The sequence below is a fragment of the Nanorana parkeri genome, unplaced genomic scaffold (genome assembly GCF_000935625.1).
Source record: "Nanorana parkeri isolate BGI_ZX_2015 unplaced genomic scaffold, ASM93562v1 scaffold359, whole genome shotgun sequence".
NCBI lineage: Eukaryota > Metazoa > Chordata > Amphibia > Anura > Dicroglossidae > Nanorana > Nanorana parkeri.
Window position 1 is genome coordinate 132,097 of NW_017306627.1, and position 25,091 is coordinate 157,187.

At 38.8% G+C, this 25,091-nt stretch overlaps 1 protein-coding gene across 1 annotated transcript in view; it reads right to left on the reverse strand.

Annotated features, from left to right (window-relative positions):
- LOC108788892 (dynein heavy chain 5, axonemal-like) overlaps positions 1–25,091 on the reverse strand; it is a 237,649-nt gene that overhangs the window by 21,341 nt on the left and 191,217 nt on the right. The window contains exons 70-73 of the mRNA XM_018558793.1: positions 20,456–20,577; positions 17,797–18,144; positions 16,160–16,348; positions 10,457–10,589 (exon numbers count right to left, since the gene is read on the reverse strand). Of these exons, the coding sequence (XP_018414295.1) occupies positions 10,457–10,589; positions 16,160–16,348; positions 17,797–18,144; positions 20,456–20,577 (792 nt within the window). The remainder of the gene's footprint in view (positions 1–10,456; positions 10,590–16,159; positions 16,349–17,796; positions 18,145–20,455; positions 20,578–25,091) is intronic.

Below are 25,091 nucleotides of genomic sequence, written 5' to 3' on the forward strand. Positions count from 1 at the left end.
GTGCAAAGTTCATTTATTTCACTAATGCAACTTAAAAGGTGAAACTAATATATGAGATAGACTCATTACATGCAAAGCAAGATAATTCAAGCCGTGATTTGTCATAATTGTGATGATTATGGCTTACAGCTCATGAAAACCCCAAGAACCCCAAATCCACAACCTCAAAAAAGTAGATTATTACATGCAATCAATAAGACAAGGATTGTACATAGAACAATATCAGACCTCTGAAAAGTACAAGCATGCATATGTACTCAGTACTTGGTTTGGGCCCCTTTTGCAGAACTTACTGCAATTACTTTTGCACGATATTCTAATTATTCGAGTTTCACCTGTATACACACAAGTATTAGAGTAATACCTGTATGCATTGGAATGCCAACTGCACCTGTAAGCTTCAGGGAGAAGCTGCTTATGAAACATGTATGTAAAAATATTTGCTAGCGACCCAATATTTGCCTATAGTACTTGTAAAACAGTTATACAACTCCAGGTTGGTCCACGCTTGTCTGCAATCCCCAGCTATGTTCACGTCCAGCTTGACACTGAGGAAAATACTAAACAATGGATGATGGTACAATCCAGCATTTGATGCCAACCAGTGGCGGAACTACAGCCGGTGCGGGAGTACCGGGGCCTCAGCCTTTGGGGGGGCCCAGCACAGTTGCCGGCCGCTGGATTGCTCTGTATCCAGCGGCCGGCGGGCCCCCAGTCTCTGCTCCGGGGGTGCCGGTTAATCCGACACTCCCGGCCGGTGGCGTAGCGAGGGGAGCCGTCATATATCAGTAGATATATGCAAAAAGTTGAAGAAGAAGAAAAAAAAAAGGCTTTAACACGGTTTAAACTTACCCCGTCTTTGCCGCGCGCTCCCGTCCAAAAATCCAAAACTGCTTAGGCGGCCGCAAAGCATCTTGGGGCGGGCGCATGCGCAGTTCGGATTTTCGGCCAGGAGACGAGGAGAGACAAAAGGTAAGTCTATGGACGCGTACAGACACCATGGGACAGGAAGTGCCAGCAACTACATAGGAGTCAGCGCTGGATCGGAGACCCGCCGCACCGCTGGAGGGACAAATGAAAACATCAGGAAAGAAGATCGGATAAGAGACATCAGTTAAGGTAAGTGCTGGCATTTACATTGGGGGGAGGGGGAAAACATTTACTTTCATGTCACTTTAACCACTTCCGGGCCGCAGTATGTCTATAGACGGCGGCCTGCAGAAGTGGGTAAAACAAGAACACGGCTGCTCCGGCAGCTGTGCTCTTGGTGCTGCTTTTAACAACAGGCGATTGCTGTGTAACTTACAATCGATCTGGTGTCTGAACAGCCGCCGGATCGTTTGTACCGTGTGGTACCCCCGCAATGGTCACTGGGTCGGTGGGTCTCCCCGCAATGATCAGAGAGAGATTCAGCCGCTTCCAGCCGCTGATCTCTCCTCCGATTACTGGACGCGGAAGTGCTGTGTATTACATCACTTCCGGTGTCACTGTAAACAGTCTCCGGCTCTCAGAGCCAGGACAAAAAGCTGGGAAAGCAGATCTCGGCTTCCTCAGCTTGTTTGGGGTCTCTAGGTAACATTAGGGGCCTAAAAGACCCCTGATGCCTCCATAAAGAGGACCTGTAACACCCTATCTGCTATTACCCAGGGTGCCTGTTAGTCCGCTATGTAATACCAATAGGGTTAGTGTACAAAAAAAAGTTTAAAGATGAATGTAACATAAAAAAAAATAAAAAAATGGGAAAAAAAATGTTTAAGTCCCCCGCCTGTAGCGCCTACGTGCGAAAAACGACAATTGTGCTGAACATGTTACATATCGCCTCGAACGTCGCAGTGAGAGCAATAATGCCATTTTTCTGCCGATACAGCAACGCATCCCTGCTTTCTTTCCTCCCCGCTAGGCGCTGCTCTGTGTCCCAGCGGGGAGGATAGAAAGTGAGAACCGGCCGAGCGCTGCGGGAGGAGAGCACTGTGTTTGTTTGTTTTTTTGGGGGGGGGCCCAAAAAAAAAAATCTTGCACCAGGACCCTTTGGTCCGCCACTGATGCCAACTCCTTTATTGTATTAAAACTGGGTACATACAGGAGTTAAAGTTAAAGTTAAACTAATTGCCAATAAGCGAGTCTGTAGATCACACACTGCACTATAAGTTAAAGCATTTGCCAAAATTAATGTCTTTACGCAAATCTGGAATATTACAGAGAAGGTGGATTGTTTTTTAGTGAATCATAGGCAGTTCTAGTAAATGTTGCTCACAACAGATGAAAGGACCACATTGTATCCTATTTTATAATGGTGGATGGAGAAACTGGCGAGCACCCCACTTATTGTGGAGTGGCCTCAACTATAGCCATCACCAAAGGATCGCAGGATTGCATTCTCACATGAAAGAACTGTTACTAATTCTTCAATTTTAGTCCAGATGGATAGGGCACCATTCCCCAAAATACCATGATGTATAAATTTTGCTGTAGGTATAAAATAAAATCAACTTTTATTTGAGAGTGCAATCATGTGTTTTTCTTGGCTGTAGACTCTGCCCGTCCACAAGAAGTACGTTTCTCATGCTACAAAGTTTCCTCCATTCTTAATATGAAATATAGCATAGATAAGGTTGTATTTATCCATTTAATATAGGATTCATATGTAAAAACCTTTCAATTATTCAAAGACAAAATACATATTTCCAATGTGACATTCCTAAGATCTCTAAAGATGCACTATGGACTCCTTTCCCTATTGCCAGGAAGACCAACCAAAAAAACATATTCTTACTTCTCTTTTAGGGTGCACCTCTAAGAAACTCACTTCTACTGTACAGACTAAAAAACAAAGAGTGCATACTACAGAAATTATTTTTAGAAGGCTGATCTAGGATGGTGGGGAGGTGGACTTGTATTTCTGTGAATATGATTAGGCTGAATGTTTGCGAACACAGCAGTAAGGAGGATCACAGCAGATTGAAAGTGAAGGTGGGTGGGTCTTAAGGCTTTACTGACCAAATTATTGACCACTGCTCACCAATTACTGTGCAATTGTTTTTGGGAGGGTTTAAATTGCCACCGACTGCTAATGATTGTGGGAATTTTGGGAAGGTTAAAGTGCCACTGACTGCCAAGGATTGTGGGAATTTAGGGAGGTTTAAAGTGACACTGACTGCTGATGATTGTGGGAATTTTTTTTAAAGGTGGTGGTGGTAGTGGTAGTGGTGGCGGTGGTGGGGGGGTTAAAGTGCCACTGATCACCATTGAGGGTGAAATTTATTTGGGTACAGTGTTGTATGACGAGTAATTGTCAGTCAAACTAAGACAGCACTGTAAACTGAAAGATGGCCTGGTAATGAAAGGACATATACAGGCTAGTACTGGAAATGGGAAGAATAGGAAGAGCTATACAGTAAATACCACATAAATGCCCCTGTCATAAATACTCTGTCAAACATACTAAATTATATATTCTCCACAAAACACAATCAACCCCAGTCCAAAGCCATAAACATTCTCCTGATACTCATTCTGTCATAAATGTAATTATTATCCAGGCTCCTTTGTAACTTTAAACTTGTCCTTTAATAAAGAGTTTCAAACAGTTCAATTTCTTTATAATTCTGACGTCTGGTCACTATGTTGACTTGAGGAAGAGACATGAATTTAATGTTAAGATCCTTTTTCAAGACAGTTCCACTTTGTGTGTGGGGAGGAGCCTGGATATTAGCCAAGGAAGGCCCGGGCTATAAAAAAGACTTTTCCTAATTGAGATTAAACTCGCCCCTTTCCAGCTCTGTCCCCTAGGTTTGGCAGTCAACAGTCCAATGCCAGAACCTCAGTGTCCTCTAGAGATTTAGGAATTTGTCAAATGAATGGCAAGTGGGAGAGCTTACTGCTGGCAGGGATGGGGTTTGAACTCAATTTGGGGATAACCTGTATACAGTCTAGGCCTGGAATCCATGGTGCAGTGCAAACATAAAGTAACCTGGAGCTAAGCAGACATATATCTGCTGCTTTTTTTTAAACCATCTGAGTTTGTCAACAAAAGTGTTATGATGGTTAAACAGTAATACTGTAATAAATGTGCCTCAACTATATCACACACAAAAAAAATAAAACAAAATTGTTAAATAATAAAATGGGGCCTATTCACACTTTCATTCAGCAAAACATATGCATTTTGCTGCATTACAAGTAGAAATCACATTATTTCCTATGTGGCTGGTTCACATCTATGCATTGTGAACCAGCCACATGAAATGGAAAGGTAAACTATATGGCCCCACACATACCAATCCACACGCATTACAACATTTGCTGCATGCATACGGTACAGTGTAAATCCAGCCCCACATTCATTCATACAAGGGTACTAAGTGCCTAAAGAAGAATGAGGCTGTATTTTAACAGATTGACCTTCTCTACACTGGTTCTCCTTTACTTGTCAACATAAAATTCAGCAGCTCACTTCAAGTGTATTCTGACACTAGCTGCTGTGTAGTAAACAGCATTATGCACTGGCACAAAAAAAAACCCTATAACCCTTGTGTCTGCCAAGTGCCTACACATGAGCTAAAAGAAGAACCTTATGGTGGAAAAAGAACATCTAATTTTAAAAAAGCTTATGCATTTTAATAATGCATACTTGTTATACTTAGAAATGTATTACCAGGAAAATAAGTGCATGTAAATGGATTACTGTCAAGTCGAGTGGAAATATCTTGAATCTGTAAATAAACACTTTTCAAGCTTTATATTTTATACTGCAGTTTCTCTCAGTAATTAGTAACTGTGTGAAGTCTACAAAGTGGATGCAAACATTAACACTGAAGAAAAAAAGGACCTGAGACTTTAATTTGAAGAGTCCTTTTCACCAGACCATTAATTTCAACAAAAATCTTCCAATCTTCCATATCTGTAAAAGCCTCTCTTGTGTAGACATTACAACAGACTTCTGCTGGGCACCACCATCTGGAATGTGATGTTAGCAGCCTCTGCAGACTCAGAACTGTTACTCAGTTGACACTCTATAGTATTGCCCTTTGCTTCTCCCTTGGTAGTTAAATAAAAGTTTATGTAGGGAAAGGGCAGAAATGCTGGCCAAGTAATTAGACACCCCCCGAAGAGGAGAGGATTATGACTTGTATGAAGGGAGGGGGCTGTGCTAGGAAATTTTGACTCTTCTAGAACAGTCAAATTTTCTACCAAGTTTAAAAGCATTTTGCAAGTGATTAAAAACTAATTTGTGGAATAAAAACATGCTGCAAGTAAGCATTTAAAATATGTTTGTTCTGTGCTTTTACCAGCAATTTTTTAAGTTTGTAACAGGGACTTTAAGGGAGTTTCTTAAATGGAATGTATAGCAACAAATTACTTCATCTAATATTCACATCCTCTACATCATGGCATTCTTAAAATATAAATGTGTTCCCCTATCATATGGAGCTGGCACAGAAACCCTGCACAGATAATTTGGCATATCTATTCTTTGGTTTATTACCTTAGCGTCAGTTCACAAAGCAGCATGAGATATTTCACATGCACCAATTATTTTTCTCAGGGTAGATTTCCGTGTAGAACTTTTACACATTCAGTTAACCAAAATGAATATTAATGTGGATCTGAACTACAGATTTGCAACCTTAGAGGGAACATCTAGAAAGGATAATTTTGCCTAAGAAGGACCCTGAAAAAAACTACTGTTTTGTCTTGAGTTCTTCTTGAAAAATAGCAGCACACTTCCTGACATGTGACTGAAGCAACTAGAGTGGCTAAGCTCTTATATTAAGTATCCTCATAGATGTATGTCAGCAATGTCACTGTTGCCTCTGACCACGAAAAAAGATTTGGAATGCGATTTGGTGATGTCACTACAGTGCTGATCACTGTTGATTCTGACATACCACAAGCTATGATAATATAATGTGTATGTGGTAAATTCATTGCAATGACACCTTAAAACCCATTTCCACCTTTGCAGAGGTACTTTTTAAAATAAATATATGCCACCAATATACATTGAGTAAGCATGAGGCTATTTGCAACATTTCAGTAATTTGTCACAGTTTCTCTGCCAAATTTAACACAATCATGTGCCAAATTCACAGTACTGTGCACAAACTGCACCAATCTTGACCTGGCAGAGATCCTTGTGACTAGGCTACCACAGGGCAATTTATGTGGTGGTAAACAGTCTTGCATTTTTTTTTCTCTGACTATGACTGCAAAGCTTTTTAATGCTTGTGACGTATTTAGAAACACATTTATGTGTGATGAATAAAAATTGTGTGTATTTTAATAATTTTGATGGCAATGTATGTGTTTTTTAATCTATCAATCTATCTATCTATCTATCTATCTATCTATCTATCTATCTATCTATCTATCTATCCACACATATATACATTTGCAATATATACACACACACACACACATTGTGCTACACCCCACTGTTGCACATTCATTAGAATATTCCTCCATCAGATATTTCCTCTTTCCTTTACAGTTTCCAGATTTAGCTTAAGGAAAATCACTTTTTGGGCTGCACACATTTCACCTCTGTTTGTTAAGGTTTCAATCTTTTTTCTAAAAAAATCTTTCAATTACTTAGTTACTTGTTGTTAAAGGCCCAGGCATATCTTTACTCCTGTTCGCCTCACTCTGACTGCGCTACCAGTTGTAAAGTAAATGTTGCAGGAATGTCGCTCTTGTGTCATTTTGTACTTTGCATCAAATTTATTATAGCAATTTGTGCCTATTTCATAAATAGGGACAATTTGTGCAAATGTTCACATCAAATTCACCTGCACAGTGACATTTCACCTGCACCATCAATGATAAATTCAGCAGTGGTTTCTTCATATTTGTGTATTGGACTGCGCCTTCTGTAAGAAGCTTGTAGGCTAAGCGGACTTGGGAATGTGAATGTGTGAAGAAAAAGGAAGATGTGTAAAGTTTCCATGGACAGCAATAAAAATGTGTGAGACTGTACTCATCCATATTGCGTACATAACGATTAGTTTACCTCCATGGGAACAACAGAATATTGATGTTACTGAGCCTGACAGATTAATCTGCAGTACAGCAATCACCCAAGCACACCCATTTGTCAAGCTGTTATTGTTATCATTTGCTTCTATTATAATTGCCACAATTAGATTTCTTATTGCAAAGAGCATCGATAAAGACATCCTTTCTACATTCCATTACCAGGCAGACATGTTTTGTTTCATGTACAGGGAGAATTAATTTAGAAAACATAAGCTTAATCCCGCAGATTCCAGTTTACATTTCACTTGTACAGTTGCTGTACAACCATGACGTACAGTTAAGTAGCTGAAATTGTTTTGTCAATACAGCATATTTTCTAAAGATTGCCAGAAATAAAGGATGATATTACTACCTACTGAAGAAATTAGGCTAGGTAACATCTCTTTTCACAAAACTGTTTCATAAATTGGACAAATAATTCAATGCAATACACTTCAATTACAAGCTATTTGAAACACTTTGCTTCAAACGATATTGTGAAATGCCCACAACATTGACCTATGGCTACACGGAGATGTAGGCTTAAAGGGCAACCAGCCAAACAGCTAAATATACAGAACAAATATATACATTTGTTAATTGTGGTCGAAGTTGGCTTGGCTTGTTGAAAGTTAGTCCTATCAAAAGAATGTAAAAAGAGCCTCAAAAAAGAGTTGCTAAAGTCCATCAGACTGAAAAAGGTTACAGAATGATTTATAATGACCTGTGGCTCTGTCAGTCCACACTGAAGAAGAGTGGTGTGCATAGGAAGTAACACAGAAAAAACCATTGCTCTTCACTGTGGATTTCACTAACGACAGGTGCTTGTTGCCAGAAACTAATGAGACATATGCTAAAGGTGGAAATGTGTTTTAAGGTGTTATTGCACTGAACTTACACACGCATACACCAGCAGAACCATATACATGCACAAAATAAATTGGACTTAATGGACTTACGTCTTTATTCAACCTCAAATACTATGTAACTATGTAACTAAAGGTACCACTCAGAAAGTCCAGACCTTTCCTTGATATCTAGTCCATCATAAGACCAGCAGTGACTGCCTAGGTTACCATCAAGGAATACTTTAAGGCTTAAATATTGTAAAATTATTGTAAAAGCGGTTATTTATTTTTGTAACTTTATTCTGAATAAAACATTTAACAATGTAATTTCATAAGATAATTTAAGAGGGCGTGTTTAGGGGCGGAGTTAAGGCCGAGGCAGGGTAGAGGTTGGGTGCGGCAACTGGTGGCAAGTAACTTTCGGGCCTGCCTAGTAGCTCAAGACTTGAAATTTTAAGCCCTGCTTTAAGCTAAAAGATTTATTACTTCATAAAGCCTTTCTCTTAGGTAACTGTAACTAGAACCCTAATTATTTATGTTAAACATCTCCAGATTGCGTGTTTGAAGGGAACAATAATGAATTTTGCTACACAGATGTACGTAAAATTGGTGAACATTTGGCTTCATTGGATGCAATTCAAGTCATCTGCTAAACATAAAGAATAAGTGTTCTTCTCAAATTAGAAGGAATGGTTAGAAGAAATGGGAGTGATACTTTTGGAAATGAATAAACATTTAAAGCTTCCTATGCTGATATACTGTTAACTAGGATCCATGTGCTCCTCATTTTTCAAACCTTGTGGGTTACTTGTTTTTAAAAAAACAAGATCTTGCTGTTTTTGTCACTAAACAAAAATAAATATTAACACTTACTTCTAAGCAGTGGTAACACTATAGTTTACATTATGGAATTAACTATTACCTGGCAATACTTACATCTGCTTTGTAAAAAAAATGCTATTTTTAATACTGTTCTACAGTACAAGACTTCTTGGGACTTTTAGAGCTCATTCCTTCTTGTCCAGTTTTAGCAAATGTAGTACTCATGGTTAAAAATAAACTTAAAACGTAGCATATAAGTCAAAGCATTCATGCCAAAGGTTACATGCAAAGGTCAATGAACAGCACAGGACAGGCTAAAGCAGTTGTATTATAATGAATATTATAGAAATTTCTCAAGATGAATGGGTAGAGAAGGTTGAGCCTTGCAAAATTTACTTTGCTTTTGATTTGCCTGATTCAAATCTGTAAATTATTATTTTTCTAAACAAGCCATCACTTTTTTTCCAATCTTTTTCAGTCAATAATGGCTTTATTGGATTCTGTGTATGTGCAATTGTTGGCACTGAAACAAATAGATTTTTTTTCCCCAACCCAATTTTTTTCTTTCCGAGGATCATCACATGAAGTAACAGTAAGCCGCCTGACACATACAGTATATGGCACATATATAGATAATGTGACAGACATCTTTTTTCATAGATCATAAAACAGTTGTATAATTCTGCAAGTACTGTACAAAATAGTCTATATTATCAGCATGAGCCATGGCCAGTATGTGTCCTGTGTAAAAGTCATTATCCCTTGGAATTTATATAATAAGCACTGAAACCTATTATTTGGACTGAGTCATGTTCTACTGAGGCATATTATGAAAGAGCCTACACAATAACTTTGAAACTAAATTAAAAAAAGACGAAAAAAGCACTGATCAGTAGAGAACATTTTCTGTAATTTAGGGTATATTTGGCTACAATTTAATTGCTCTCACGTCATTTAAATGTTGCTAAAGAAGTTAAGCACAAATAGGCAAACTGTTCCATGTTTTCTCCATAACAGTGTGTGATCACAAGTCAAGCTGCCTGCTGCCTGCTAAAATCTCTCTAAAGTACTGTTCCTGCAGGCCTATACAGGTTTAATGGGTTTTGTTCTACAATTTCCCTTCTCCAGATAGATATTAAAAAAATATATATTTTGTTTTGTCTCTTGCAACTGTCTGTGAACAGAGCAATTAGACAGACTTTACAGGCAAGGATAAAAAATATACACATATGTAAGAGCATTGTATTGTATATTATTTCTTCAAACTATAACATCTCTTTTTAAAGAGTGAATAGCTATTTTTTCCCTAAAAATGTCAGCTCAAGTTCAGGTTTTGTTGCTTACAGTGCACATTAATGAAAAGGTTGCCTGGTGGATTATATTTCACAATTTGGCATTTGGAAAGCTTGTAACTGAAAAGACATGCAATTTGGATCTTTTCATAATTTCTGCTTTTTAAATCATGGCAATATTTATCATACAGCTAAGGTTTTTATAGGGTTTTGCCCATGCTCTTCTTCATTTAGAATAGTACATTTATGTAAAAATTACTCTTGACATCCTCTCAGCCACATTCTCACTGCTATAGCTGCCACTGTAACAGAGTCCAGAGTTCTGATCCTCTTGTGAAAATTACACTCTTGAATTTTTATATATACATTCCAGTAATGTATTTTTTTTAAATGTTGGGTCATCCCAACATTTCCTGTACTACAGTGTGACAGGTAAAACAGATAAAACTTAAGACCAAATTGAAGAACAGACTTTCTTACCATCTATTGCCAGCTTAAGATCAGTAAGTGTATTTCTGACTCGAGTGATTACGCGCTGCATGCGATCAATTTCCTGACGTAAGAATATATTCATTGGCTGAATTGCGCCCATTTTTTGCAGCCGAGCCTTAACCTGTAGCAAAAAGTTTTGTGTTAAATTGGTGTATTAAAGAAAAATCTAACAGCTCTTAGGCTAGGGATACATTGGTGATTATATACTCAGAGAGCTACAGAGAGATTTGCGTATTTTTGACAACCATCTTATTAGTAGAACATTCATTTCAGTGTGCTGCTAATTAGGTCACTACCAGCAAGTTGTTAGATTTCTCTGTGGCATCACATTCAAACCACCCACATAACCCTAGCCCAAAGATTTCTTTTTTACCAGGTCTATTCACACAGTTAATAGCCTGCCATATACTTAGTCTCATATAATAATAATCAAAGGAGGGGGAAAATTAGAGCGCAAATCCTGGGAATGTGAGGGGTATAGGGACAACCAGTGTCTGTATGTGGCGGGTGGAAAAACAAAAATTAATAAATTTTCCCCCTCCTTTTTTTCAGTTCACAGGTTTCTCCCCCTGTTCTTAGAGCAGCAATCCAGATCATTTGCACCCACACAGACCCCACATTCCTAAGAGAGCGCTGTGTTCTTTTTCTGTTTGTTATAATAATAATCAACCTAGCTATCATGTATTCCACTTTTCTAATATTTACGGTTTGTTTAAGACATTATTAAGTCCAGGGCAAGTGGGCCTCCTCATAAATATTGCCAAAGACAGAATTCACTTAGTACAAGTATTGGAGAGGTATACTGAAACTGAAATGATTTCCAGTCAGCACTGAAAAAACACTTTTTGGTTGCCCCTCCCCTTTGTGCAGCAAGGGTTACCAGCTTGTTTAGTCTAGAGAAAAAAGAATAAGAAGAAATACTTACATTATTCTTTGTTCCTCAAACAGCCAGCGTACTCCTCTACTCTGCTGACTCTACTCTTGGGTGGGCACTCAATATCCTCACCAACAATGCACTGAATGGGATGACATCAGAGAAGCCGATGCCCTTGTGGGACTGACCATATGGCAGGAAAAAAAGCCTGCAAGAGCAAGGAATAAAGTAAATATTACACTTTATTCCTTTCCCCTAGACTAAATGAGCAGTTAACCCTTGCTGTACAATAGGGAAAGGGGCAACTAAATAGCAATTTTTAAATGATGGCTGGAGTTCAGCTTTAAGCTGGGCTCGCTGAGTCTAAACAATCTTTACTGTATATTAACAGTTCCATAAAAGAATGTATCTTTTGTGTTTCTGAAACTGAGTCTAAGAGATACAAACAACTGCATTCCATGTCCAGTACTAAAATAATGGTGATACTCCTTGTTTGGTGGCCCTTGAGTAACCTTTGTGCGCTATAAATATGGGTGTCCAGATAATGAGAATGGCACATACATATTAGATCATTTTCTACTTAAATGTTCTTTACATAATTCTGAAAATCAGAACAGCACTCACCTAAAAAAGGGTGGTAAGTATAAGTAATAATGTCATAGGGTCTCTGTGTATTTTTTTGATATGTTTTACATTTTGAAATTTAGATAATGCATTCCAAGCCCTAACTTTTTATTGAAATACGGTAATAAATAAAAAAAATGAAAAAAAAATCAACTGACATTCTAATTAGAGGCAGGTCTACTGCCAATATTACAGACAACAGTTTATAAAGAACACTAGTTTGAATAAGGATCTGAACAATTACAACATACATTTTTATTATAACCAAACATTGCTCAGTGACTGTGACTTCAGCAACTTTGCTTGCATATGTTAGCTATCAATGCACATTTTTATACTATCCAGTGCACTAACCTGTATCCTAATCCTTACATGTTAAAAAAAAAACAACAGGTTTGTGTGCACATTGTGTTCATTTGCCTGAAATTCCAAATGTATGTCTGCTTTTATTAAACCTTAACTATATCTTTCAGCAATGCACAGTTTGGTTTCAGGAATCTAAATGAAACTTGATTTTAATATATTCTTTTCATCCCACCTTCATACAATTTGCTCATCTAAATTTTCAGCACCTAATTGTGCTCTGTATTTAAATATGACAGGCAACAGACTTTTCCTCTAACTAATACATTCACACTGTTAAATTGCACTGAAAGGCCACCCAAAAGAGATAAAGACAGACAATTTTTCTGTCCTTTTAGCATGAATAATGTATTCGGTATATAGGATTATACGAATAAAATTTAACATACAGTTCAAAGGGAAGTTTCAAATTAAACTTTATTCTAAGCAAAACAATTGTTAAAATCAAGTATTCTGACCACTAAAACATACACTATATTGCCAAAAGTATTGGGACGCCTGCCTTTACACGCACATGAACATTAATGGCATCCCAGTCTTAGTCCGTAGGGTTCAATATAGAGCTATAACAGCTCCAACTCTTCTGGGAAGGCTGTCAACAAGGTTTAGGAGTGTGCCTATAGGAATGTTTGACCATTCTTCCAGAAGTGCATTTGTGAGGTCAGGTACTGATTTTGGACGAGAAGGCCTGGCTCGCAGTCTCCACTCTAATTCATCCCAAAGGTGTTCTATCGGGTTAAGGCCAGGATCTGTGCATGTCCAGTCAAGTTCCTCCAGCCAACCTTACTCATCCAGGTCTTTATGGACCTTGCTTTGTGCAGTCATGTTGGAACAGGAAGGGGCCATCCCCAAATTGTTCCCACAAAGTTGAGAGCATGAAATTGTCCGAACTGTCTTGGTATGCTGATGCCTTAAGAGTTCCCTTCACTGGAACTAGGGCGCCAAGCCCAACCCCTGAAAAACAACCCCACACCATAATCCCCCCTCCACCAAACTTTACACATGGCACAATGCAGTCAGGCAAGTACCATTGTCCTGGCAAACGCCAAACCCAGACACATCCATCGGATTGCCAGACAGAGAAGCATGATTCGTCACTCCAGAGAACACGTCTCCACTTCTCTAGAGTCCAGTGGCGGCATGCTTTACACCACTGCATCCGACGCTTTGCATTGCACTTGGTGATGTAAGGCTTGGATGCAGCTGCTTGGCCATGGAAAACCATTTCATGAAGCTCTCTACGCACTGTTTGGAGGTCTGTAGATATTGAATCTGCAGACAGTTGGCGACTTCTGTCTGCATGCGCTGACCCCGCTCTGACACTTTGTGGCTGAGTTGCTGTTGTAACCAGTTGCTTCCACTTTGTTATAATACCACTAACAGTTGACCGTGGAATATTTGGTAGCAAGGAAATTTCACGGATGGACTTATTGCACAGGTGGCAACCTATCAAGGTACCACGCTTGAATTCACTGAGCTCCTGAGAGTGACTCATTCTTTCACAAATGTTTGTAGAAGCAGTCATGCCTAGGTGCTTGCTTTTATACACCTGTGGCCATAGGTGATTGGAACACATGCATCCAATGATGTGGAGGGGTGTCCCAATACTTTTGGCAGTTTAGTGTATATGTTATGCACTGCTTATATACCACATAAATAAAGAGACTAAAACATTCTGTGGGAAGTTATCAAAACTGGAGCAAAAAAAATCTGCAGCAACCAACCAGCTTCTCTCTTCAATTTGTTCAGTTAACATTTGAAAATGAAAGAGAGAAGCTGATTGGCTGCCGTGCACATCTGCTCCAGATTTTGTCTGCTCTAGTTTTGAGAAATTCCCCTCTCTGTGTTACATTACATATATTTACATGAATGTGACACGTATACTGCACATTCACCTGTGACTCATTCACCGCATTTCTATGTTACATTCACTAGATCGAGCAACATTTACCCTCATCTGATCTTCAGTGGGACAGTGTTTGCTGTATTATTTATATCCCATTTGTAACCCAGTGAATGTGACCTTTACCACACAGGCACTAAAACTTTACTTTGCACAATAGCTGTGTTAAAGGTCTGGAAGCGCAACAACTGTGGAAAATTGGAGGTTTAGGATTCCACAGTATCACATGATTTCTAAACAAAATGCAATAAATGTTTTGTTATGAAATGATTACATCTGAAGCACAATTGGTTTTTATACCGTCTTAAACCTGTGTTAGATTTGTATTGCTGTTCATGTCCCACTGGAATTATTTTCCCACACTTTCTGTTGTCCGCTCTAACATAAACCAAAAGTCAATGTTTTTCTACTCTGAAATTCAAAGCCCAATTGAGCCTTCAGTTTAACTAAGCTAAATACATTTTGGGTGCTTAAAAACATGTTCAGTGTCTTACATTTTTGTTTAAAGCAGCTACAGCCTGTACAAAAGCCTGTTGCCTGCCAGCAGCTGCAGAGCGGATGCATTGCTCTTTGTTGGAAAACAGTGATTTATTTGCAGTGGCATGACATGCCCCCTACCAAGTCAAAGTCAGAGTTCTCAAATAAGCAGAGAGCATGAGCTTTGCTGATTGCAAAACTAGGACCTTTGTAGAGAGACCACTGCTTCCAAACTGAGAGCAAGGTTTCTACACTGCAGCTGCTGACAGAGGACAGGCTTTTCCACTTAGGCTGTAGTTCCTTTAGAAAGAAAATTAGCTGTAAGACATCTAACACCTTTTGTTTTGATGCACCTAGCATGTATTTAGCTGATTTTAACTGAAAGTTCAGTTGAGCTTTAAAGCAGAAAACAAATTTTTAAAAAATACAACAGGGCCCCAGGAGCTTTTAGACATAATGTGCTAGAATGCAATGCATATTGGTCCACTATAGCAGGCTTTCTTCCAAAACCTGTCCCCTCCAGCGTCGCATTTCTTCCTCTCCCGCACTTGCATCTTTAGCTCGGCCCTCCTCCAGGTTTTGAGTCTTTGGCCGTTTGATTGGCTGGGCCCCGATGATGAAACTTTTGTGCATGTACACAGGAGTTACTTCATCATGCCACACCGGGTCTGTGCACTGAACTGCACAATTACAGAAAGTTAAAAAGAAGCTTTTATTGCAGAACAGACTTAGACAGTCTCTTTTGCCATAGAAAGCCAGCCAATCAGCAATTTCTTTCCCCTTACTTCCACTTTAAGAAAAAAAAGTCTGGGTTGCACTTTATTTATTCTTCTGCTTTATTGTTTTTAATATTATTTCGATAATTATAGCTGTGTATATTTGCTTAGAACAATCTATTTTTACTATTGGGGTTTAAATAACCAACCCTTTATTTAAGCCAGTTTCAAACAAAATCTATTTTACCTGATGCTACTGTGATATGCTACATTCTCCAGTTTTAGCTGCTTAACAATATACTATAAGTTAATGCAAACCATGATTTTCCACTTACTTTGAAGATCAGGGAAATAATCAATATGAAAAACATGCACAGACAATAATTTCTGAAACCTTGTGTAAATCAATAAATTGCTATGATTGGATCGCTCAAGGTCGCACATGGAATTCTAGCCTTGGCTAAGATGCTTTTACGTCAAGTGTCTGAAGCACCAGGGTAATTTACGGAAATGTTGCTAAAATAAAAGATCAATAAGCAGACTAATGTCAGCAGCAGATGTGTGAAGATATTTACTGTAGGTAATAAAATCATCTTGTTTGATGAACACATGGGCTGGCATGCACAGCTGATATTTTACTGTGCAGCACTTACACTTAGTGTAAATTGTTAAGTGGGAAGCTAAATATAGCTGAGTGACACAGCCTAGCATGTTATGAGTTTCACAAATCATACCTCATGAGGGATGTAGTCCTCTGGTAATTTCTCCAGCATCTCATTTGCTAGTCGCTGCACAATAGTCTCTCTTGTCTCTCCTGCACCTCCTCCACTGTCCTTGGGCTGAATATTGACTATTGTACTTAGTGTCTCATTTGCCATGTTTGTCTGGTAAGTTATGTCTGCGTTAGGATGCAACCCAAAGACCTATAAGAAAGCAACACAAATACATAAAGTATTAATAATTGTGTAATCCTAATGTAAATATTAGAGTGAAGTGAACAGCATGCAGTGCATAAAAGTGCAAAAAAGTGTATGTCTTCACTGGACATTCATTTTAAATATAAAAAAAACATTGTAGAGAAAAAGCGTACAGCTAAACACAGAATTCATATTCAGTACTAATTTCCTGTGTATGTAGTGCTTCAATCAAGGTAAGAGCGCACATCTCTGAGAACAACGCCCTATGCAATAGTTAACCCTGCCAGGTACTGTTGGGGTAAAGTCACAATATAAAATCTGAAATGCAACTTGCAATTCAAAAAGCATAGCCTCTCCTTTATTCCATTAACAGTTGCAGACGTTATAACGTGGCAACATGTATAGAATAATTTGTACACTGCTCTGTATGTGATCAACTTTGATGAAATAAAGAAGATATGCTTTTTGAACTGCAAGTCCCGTGTGCTATTTAAAATTTTAAACTAATTTCCTATGTGCACACATTAGTAAAAATCACGACGGCTGTCAATCATGTGCTTGCTGCATGAGCCCACCCTGGCATCTTTCTGCTTCTGAATTATCCACATTTATGTGAAAAATAAGACTATAAAAAAACCCATGATGTTTGTTCATTAGCAAAAAACAGGCATCAAAAATCCTTCCTGGCACTTCTGCACTTGATATATAATATTATAAAATAGGTGACAAATATGGTACTGTGATTACCTCTATACAATCACATAGGGGAATGGCCTTTTCGCTAGCTTTGGCTTCCCAGGCTTTTTCACTTCTTGTACATCATTGTATTACTGCAGTTTACTGCATGTAAAATTAAACTACTGTTCTATACTATTATAAGCAATGGCACAGTTCACATATCTGCAATAATGTGCAATGAGCTATGACAGAATGGACCTAAACATCTGCATGATCAGTTTTGGGTAAAATGATAGGCCTCATCCTGGTACACCGTATCATCACACTTTTCAAACTGCACCTAGTCTTTTTCAATCCATAGTTTGCAGCACAAATATGTGTACAAAGCCTAACAGTTAAAGCAATATTAAAGTCAAAATTTTTTGATTAAGCTATTTCAAATGTGGATTAAATCACTAAGAATGGATGCTGCTTCCGCAAGTTTAAAGTTTTAGTTTCATGGATAATCAGCTGGTCTCCTGAGCACTGGCCCTGCTATCCTGTTTTAGGGTGGCTCCTATGGAGCCAGCCTTGTGTTTGCTAGTAATGTGTGTTCGATAACATGATGACATAAGGTGATTGCTTTGCTGGGCAATGAGTATTTGTTAGATCTGGATACATTACTGAAAAAAATGTTTGAGAGTTCAATACTTTAAACAATATAAAAACAGCAGACTGTTTGGAAGACGTTTGCTGCACAGCAAAAAGTTGTATATAAAAGGAAATCACATTTTTACCTCAGGCGTGTCCACCAATGGCAGTTGCTCTATGTAGTGGAGATATTCATCAATCGCTTTGCCTTTAGGGATTCCATAGCCTTTATAAAAGCAAAACTTGTCAGAAAACATGTGCTCTCCAAACCAGACCTTAGCAAATGTGTTCAGTAATGTCTTATCCAAATCATCAGTCACACGACCGCCGTATTGGACTTCTCCCAGCATGTAGCGCAAGCAGCTCCAGTTCACGGGTCGTTTAGTGCCCACATCATCTAAATGGTTTTGGACAAACTGAATACTGGCGGCAAAATCTGCTTGGTTAAATTCATATGGGATGTTCCAACCTAAAGGACCAAACTTTCTTCTTTCCTATAGAAGAAAATCCAGACAGTGTAAATTGGCATGGTGACAATAGATATTTGTTACAACAGTTAGAGTAAACTTGTAACCACGATCTTGGATAGTATTTCAAGTAGATATTTTAAAAGACTTCAGACACATAAATGTAATTATATAAGCAAATGTTATTTTACTAATTTTAAACCTTGTAATATAATAAAACGTTTAACTGCTTAAATGATACATAAACCTAAAAAGTTTCAACCTTATGATGGTCGCACAATCTGATTGCACAATTTGAGAACAATCTTGAATACATTTAAAAACAAATATTTAGTCTGAGGATGCACCTGAACAATTCATTCAATTTAAAGGCTAAAAAAAAAAGGTTGGGGGGGGGGGGGGGGGGGGGGGGGGGGGGGGTTGGATAGAGTGGGGAAAAGTTAGAATCCTTGTTGGGTTTAGATGTGATTTTCCCTCACTTGTCATCACTGTTGCACCAGACAGGGAGTGAAAGAAAATGCCCAGGATAGTAGTGCAAACCCAACAGAAGTACTAACCCTTCCCAACCCCGTCTAAAACTAAGAAAAAGTTTTGGCTGGCCATAACGCTTTAGGTCAGGTAGTCCTTTGTATAAAGATCTGCAATGTTGGCTTAAATTAAACCCTATATCTAAGGTCACAACAATGACAGGCACCAAATGAGAAAGAGTTAAGCTAGCCATACATGGCTAATTACCATAAATGGAGGAATCTCCACCCACCAGCTATTGTATTCAGACAGCAGGCACTTGTGGGCATCTAAATACCTGAACAATGATGACATCTGATTGGATGCAGTCACTGTTCTGTCAACAATTTTCCATTCCATTTGTTCAATTTTGTAATTGAAGTTTATCGAGCCACCCCTGGCTTGAATTTTGTATGATTCAGCAGGAATGAGCTGAAATTTGAGCTGTGTATGGCTAGCATAAGTCTTCAATCAATCCCTGTGCCCCTGTGGAGCCTCTAATATTTTAAGCCTAGGCTGTACACGGGGCCTCAACTGATGTTCAAGTTAAGATAAAGACAAGCCATTCCCAGCACTAAGCCCCAACCTATGAAATATCTGTCATATGCCAGAATCCAATGTGGCATAAATCACAAGATTGGCTGTATAGAAAATTAAATACTAATGGTAAAACATCAAACATATTTGTATTTCAGCTGTGTGCTTAGTTGTTTTTGGAGTTCCACTTTAACTATTCAAAGAAATAGAATGATGTTTTTTTCTTTATCAAGTGTTCTCGAGCAGAGTAAGCATAAAACAAAGTTGCCCTTACACAGATAAACACATATTGGCAGGATGATTAATATAGCATTTGCACTGCAATAATAATCAAGTTAACAGAAACAATTAACCAATGTGGACTTTGTAAACCTCACACATAAAAAGCAGGCAAACAGAAACTTGAGAAATAACAGGTGTATATGCTTAACTTGAAACTGTGGCAAACAGGATATATTGCACATGTTCACTGTGTAATTAAAAAAATATATAAAAAAGGACGAGTACCATGTGAGGACAAATGCACATTTGCAAATAATACACATTATATCAAAATAAAGTATGACACAAAAAAACTGTGAAGGCACAAATGGTAAAAAAAAATCAACCGAATTGCTTGCTCAGGCTCAGATACACAATCCACGAGCCAAAAGATATATGCATTATTTGTATATTGACTGATATATTTGATATGCAGTCCATTTGGAATTCCCAATGCTTTAATTGGAAGACTGATGATGTCTTACACAATAATTTTTTTTCATTTCTAATACATTTAAGTAATAGCATTTACACATATTGTTTTTTTCCTTAAAGTGTAACTGTAGTCAAGATATGGACAGTCAAATGTTTTCATGTGCTGTAAAAGCAATAAATGAGATTTAAAACAAGACACAACCCTCACTGACTTCTGTAGAAGTGGGCACTGTGGAGCAATTCATCCTCTAGATTCACTGCAGAGGCCCTGAAGCTGTTGTTTAAGCCACCTCAGCTCTTATGCCCCTTTACAGCACTGACTTGCCTTCCTTCCACTCTTCTCTCTCTAAGAGTGAGATAAGCTGTTGAAAAACTATTTTAGTGCTTCTACTGTGAATTGCTGTACAGTGCCTGCAACTACATAGGGCATTGAGGGCTTGTTTTAAAGTATATGTAAATATTTGAATGTCCATAGCCTGGCCACAGTTACACATTCAAGAAAACCTATTTGACGAACATAATTCAATTATAATTCTTAGTGAAACAAGATCTATTATAGTTTATTGCACCATCAGAAAGTAATAAACAGATGTCTTACTTGCACTGTTGTGTGCAGAAATGCTACAGCATAAAGCAGTGGTTTCCACTGTGGAACATTTGTTACATCCAGCAATTCCTGAGACACTCCAGAATAAGTCCTCTTTAATCCTGCTTTCACACCTACAGACAAAGCACAGATAAATCTTAAATTTTCGCATATCTTCTGTTATGTTCCTGAGAGGAAATTATAAAAAAAAAACTGAAATCCAGGTAAAAAACAAAAAAGCCTTTTAAATAATAGATGGCTCTATAGATTTTTGCTCCTGTTAAAGGGGAACTATGGGGTTAAATCTTTTCCCCATAGTTCTCCTTAGGGTAGCGGGAGGACACAAACTAGCGTCCTCCCGTCACCCAGGCTCAGTATACCGCGAGCTGTGGCTCGCGGTATACTGAGACACCGCAGTATACCGCGAGCGGCTGCTCGCGGTATACTGAGGCGCTGAAGCGGATCCCGACAATTGTGCCGGGATCCGCCCAGCTGCGTGACTGACAGCTGGCTCTGCCTATCTAGAGGCAGATCCAGCTGTACACGCCCCCTAACCCGTCCGATCCACCAGTCAGCGCTGGTGGATCGGAGCGGGGAGGGGGGAATCCAGCCCCTCCCCTATCACGGCAGAGAGCCGTGACAGTATCGAGAGGTGAGCGAACGCCGGTATGTATTCGCTCACCTCCCGATCTACTGAGCCGACCTGTGACAGTCTCATTGTCAAAGGTCGGCTAGAACTATGAGGTGAGTTCTCCTTTAAAAGCAGGGGACAATACTGTACCATTACATTACAAAACTATGCAAATATAACAAAAATAATGTATTCAGCAAACTGTCAGGAAAATGTGCTATTATTCTACAAGCATAAAAAATGTCCACCATCATGTTTTGTTTTAGTGTTTACTGAAGTTATTATGCTTCTCTGTGCACCCAAGTACTGGGTTTACATGTTTTGACAAATCATAGAAGCAAGTGTAAAGATAGGTTCATAGATTACTATTACATTACATTAGGGAATGGTTATCAGACCTGTACAGGTCTCATTTAAAGCCAAAGCTCAGTTTGGGGTGAAAAATAAATCCCCAGCTGCAGTTAAATATAAAAAAGAAGCTCTGACTGGAACACGCACCTCAATCTAGAGCTTCCCACCGCAGTACTTTTTTCTGCTAGAAGATTACCTTAGTGTTCGTGGTTGAATGACACCCAGCATCACTCAACGAGGAAGACTGAGGATATTATTGTGAATGCAGGGTGACATGGGACCACCCTCTGAGGAAGCATCACCAAGTCACCCTGCATTAACAGTCTATTGATGCATACAGCAATGCATATCAATGGATTGCCCACTGCTGGAGAACAGTGCTCTCTCCTGGCTGTATCCCTTCTCTCTCCCTCCTGGCTTTCTCTCCTTGCTGACTTTCCTATCTTTCCTCTGGCTGTCTCTCCTCGCTCATCTCACTCTCTCTCCTGGCTGTCTGCCATGGCTCATCTCACTCTCTCTCCTGGCTGTCTGCCCTCACTTTCCTGGCTGTTTTTCCTCACTCTCTCTGGAACTATGAATTACACTCATCCCCATAGTTAGAGTTGACCTGTGACATTGAAACTGTCACACATTGGCCCTATTGTTCAGGAAGTGAGCAAAAATATACTGCCAATCCGCTCACTTCCCGATCATCTGCAGGGATTCCCCCCTCCCTGATCCTCCAGCCCTGACTCGAGGGACGGATGGTGGAGGGGTTGGGCATTGCGGCTCTGCCTCTAGATAGGCAGAGGCCGCTGTCAATCAGCCAGCGGGGTTGATTTCAACAGTATTGTCGGGATCCGTCCCGGCACTAGCCCGCTATATACTGAGATGTAAATGTGTGGTCACAGGGAGTGACACAACAAAAGTGGAAATTATATGTCAGAAAGCTCACAAGCCCATTCACAGGTTCACCTTGTAGCACCAGGATAGCAGCCATGTGTCCATAAGTGGTAAGACATGAAACATGTTAGAGATATGCAGGCTTGCCATGTGCAATGTTAAAAAAATAAATCACCGGATTCAGTGAGATCTGAGAGGCGTTGCTGCTCTTTATTCTATCGATGGAATGAAAGTTGCCTGCTGAGCATATAAATAGTTTAATCACGAAGGTCAATCAATTAGTAAAACCTACCTAGCTAAAAGAGTTTGTGCAAGATCAAAGGTGAGTTCTAAATTTGCCCATAGACATTAAGTCTGTTAGTTGAGCTTTCCATGGGTACCATTATATGCAAATATACTGAAAACTGCAGAATGTGAAATTAAACCATTAGTTTCATTTATATGAACAGAATGTTTATACAGTGTGCATTATGTGATGGGAAAACTAATGAACAAAAGTGTTCAGAAAAGACATTGCTCAATCAGTCTACACAAACCCTCACTATGGCAATCTGTGATACAAATACAAATATAATAATAGGAATTAATAATTCAAGTCAGTTTGCCAGACAAACTGATTTCCATGAAAATTGTTAGTCTGCCTTTGTGATATGTATTGTCGCTAAATGGACTCAGCACAATGCAGAAGTCAAGCTTAATAATGCGTTGGTTATTATGTACCTAAATGGTCTTTTTTTTACTCAGAAATAATTGCGCTGTGATGTCTATTGTAATGCAGCCAGCGTGTGCTGAACTGTAAATGTTGGGAAAACCTCCCATAGTCCAGGCTTTTACTTTCTGCAGAAATATTTTCTGAAGGCATTGTACAATTATAAAGCAGTCCTGTACCCTTAAAGCATATATCTAGGCACCCAGCTAAATAGTTGCAATTAATTTATAATATAAACTTTGACCCGCCCAAAACATTATGATTCTGTTCAGCCAGTTTTGTGATACACAAATCCCTGCTATCCTGCATATCCAGTCAGGTGACCCCCAGTATTTCTTATACAGGGTTGCATTTTTTCAGTGTCATCACCCTACTTACTAAACTGTGAGTCACAAGTGGGAACATGATTCAAAGAACATGATAAAAAACAAGAGCAAAAAATAATAGTTATAGTGGATTTAGTTTTTCTCTCTCAGGTAAATTATTTTCAGCACTGTGGCCCTCTTCACACTTACTGCAATGCACAGTAATGAATGGCACTCTAATGAATGGTACATTAATTCAGAATGGCACCTCAATGCCTAGCACATTAGGTGTCAATGGACCTCCACAACTGTGCATCACAAAGCACATACCGTGTATTACCATGTATGTTAACAAAAATGATGCAGGTCTGGTTTTTGTTCTACTGCTGTTTGTTGGGAGCCCATTCTAAATGAACAAGCTGCCTTAATGCAAGGCATGTTAATGTGCAAAATAGAATGTGTTGATGTGCGGGCAGTACCACACTGTATTAAAACAGGATGATGTGAAAGGGGCTCTTAATGTTAAGCCTATTATTTAGATGATTCCACTTGTAGTATAAGCACTTAAAGTGACACTAAACTCAGGAGTTAAACCTTAAAAATGCATCCAAGTACCTTAACTATTAACAAAAATGTAGTTTATTTGTGTATCACTCAACTGTAGATCCTCAAATCATCTCTGAATTCATGCTGACACTGTCCTTCCTTCTGGAGGATGGCTACTTTTGTTCCCCATGGTCCCTGTGTGTGTGTTGTAAAGTAGCCATCGATCTAAGCTCACTCCCGTGATGGACTACAATCTCAAGTTTAGTTTACTAATTTGTATTGAGATTGCAGTACATGACAGGAGCGAGCTTGGAGAGGTGGCTACTTATTATTAATATTATTATTATTATTACTATTATTATTATAAAGGATTTATATAGTGCCAACAGTTTCCGCAGCACTTTACAATATAAGGAAGACATTACAATCACAATACAATTCAAGACAAGATGGTAAGGAGGGCCCTGCCCGTGAGGGCTTACAATCTAAAAGGCTACTTTACAACATACACAGGGACCATGGGGAACAAAAGTAGCCACCACAATGATTGACCTCACTATTAACATAAATGTAGCTTAGTTGTGTATCACGCTGTAAATCCTCAAATCCTGTCTGAATTCATGTTGACACTGCCCTTCCTTCTGGTCCATGGAGAACTTTTGTTCCACATGGTCCCTGTGTGTGTTGTAAAGTAGCCACCTCTCCAAGCTCGCTCCTGCATGTACTACAATCTTAATACAAATTAGTAAACTAAACTTGAGATTGTAGTCCATCACATGAGTGAGCTTGGAGTGGTGGCTACTTTACAACACACACAGGGACCATGGTGAACAAAAGTAGCCACCCTCCAGAAGGAAGGACAGTGTCAGCATGAATTCAGAGATGATTTGAGAATCTACAGCTGAGTGATACACAAATAAGCTAAAGTTCTGTTAATAGTTAGGTTACTTGAATTTATTTTTAAGGTTTAACTCCTGAGAATATGAATATTTAGTCAGTGCTCTAACAATCTACAGTTGTGTGAAAAAGTGTTGGCCCCCTTCCTGATTTGTCATTGTTTTGCACGTTTGTCACACTTCAATGTTTCAGATCATCAAACAAATTTAAATATTAGTCAAAGATAACACAAGTAAACACAAAATGCAGTTTTTAAAGTAAGGTTTTTATTATTAACAAAATCCAAACCCACATGGCCCTGTGTGAAAAAGTGTTTGCCCCCCCCCC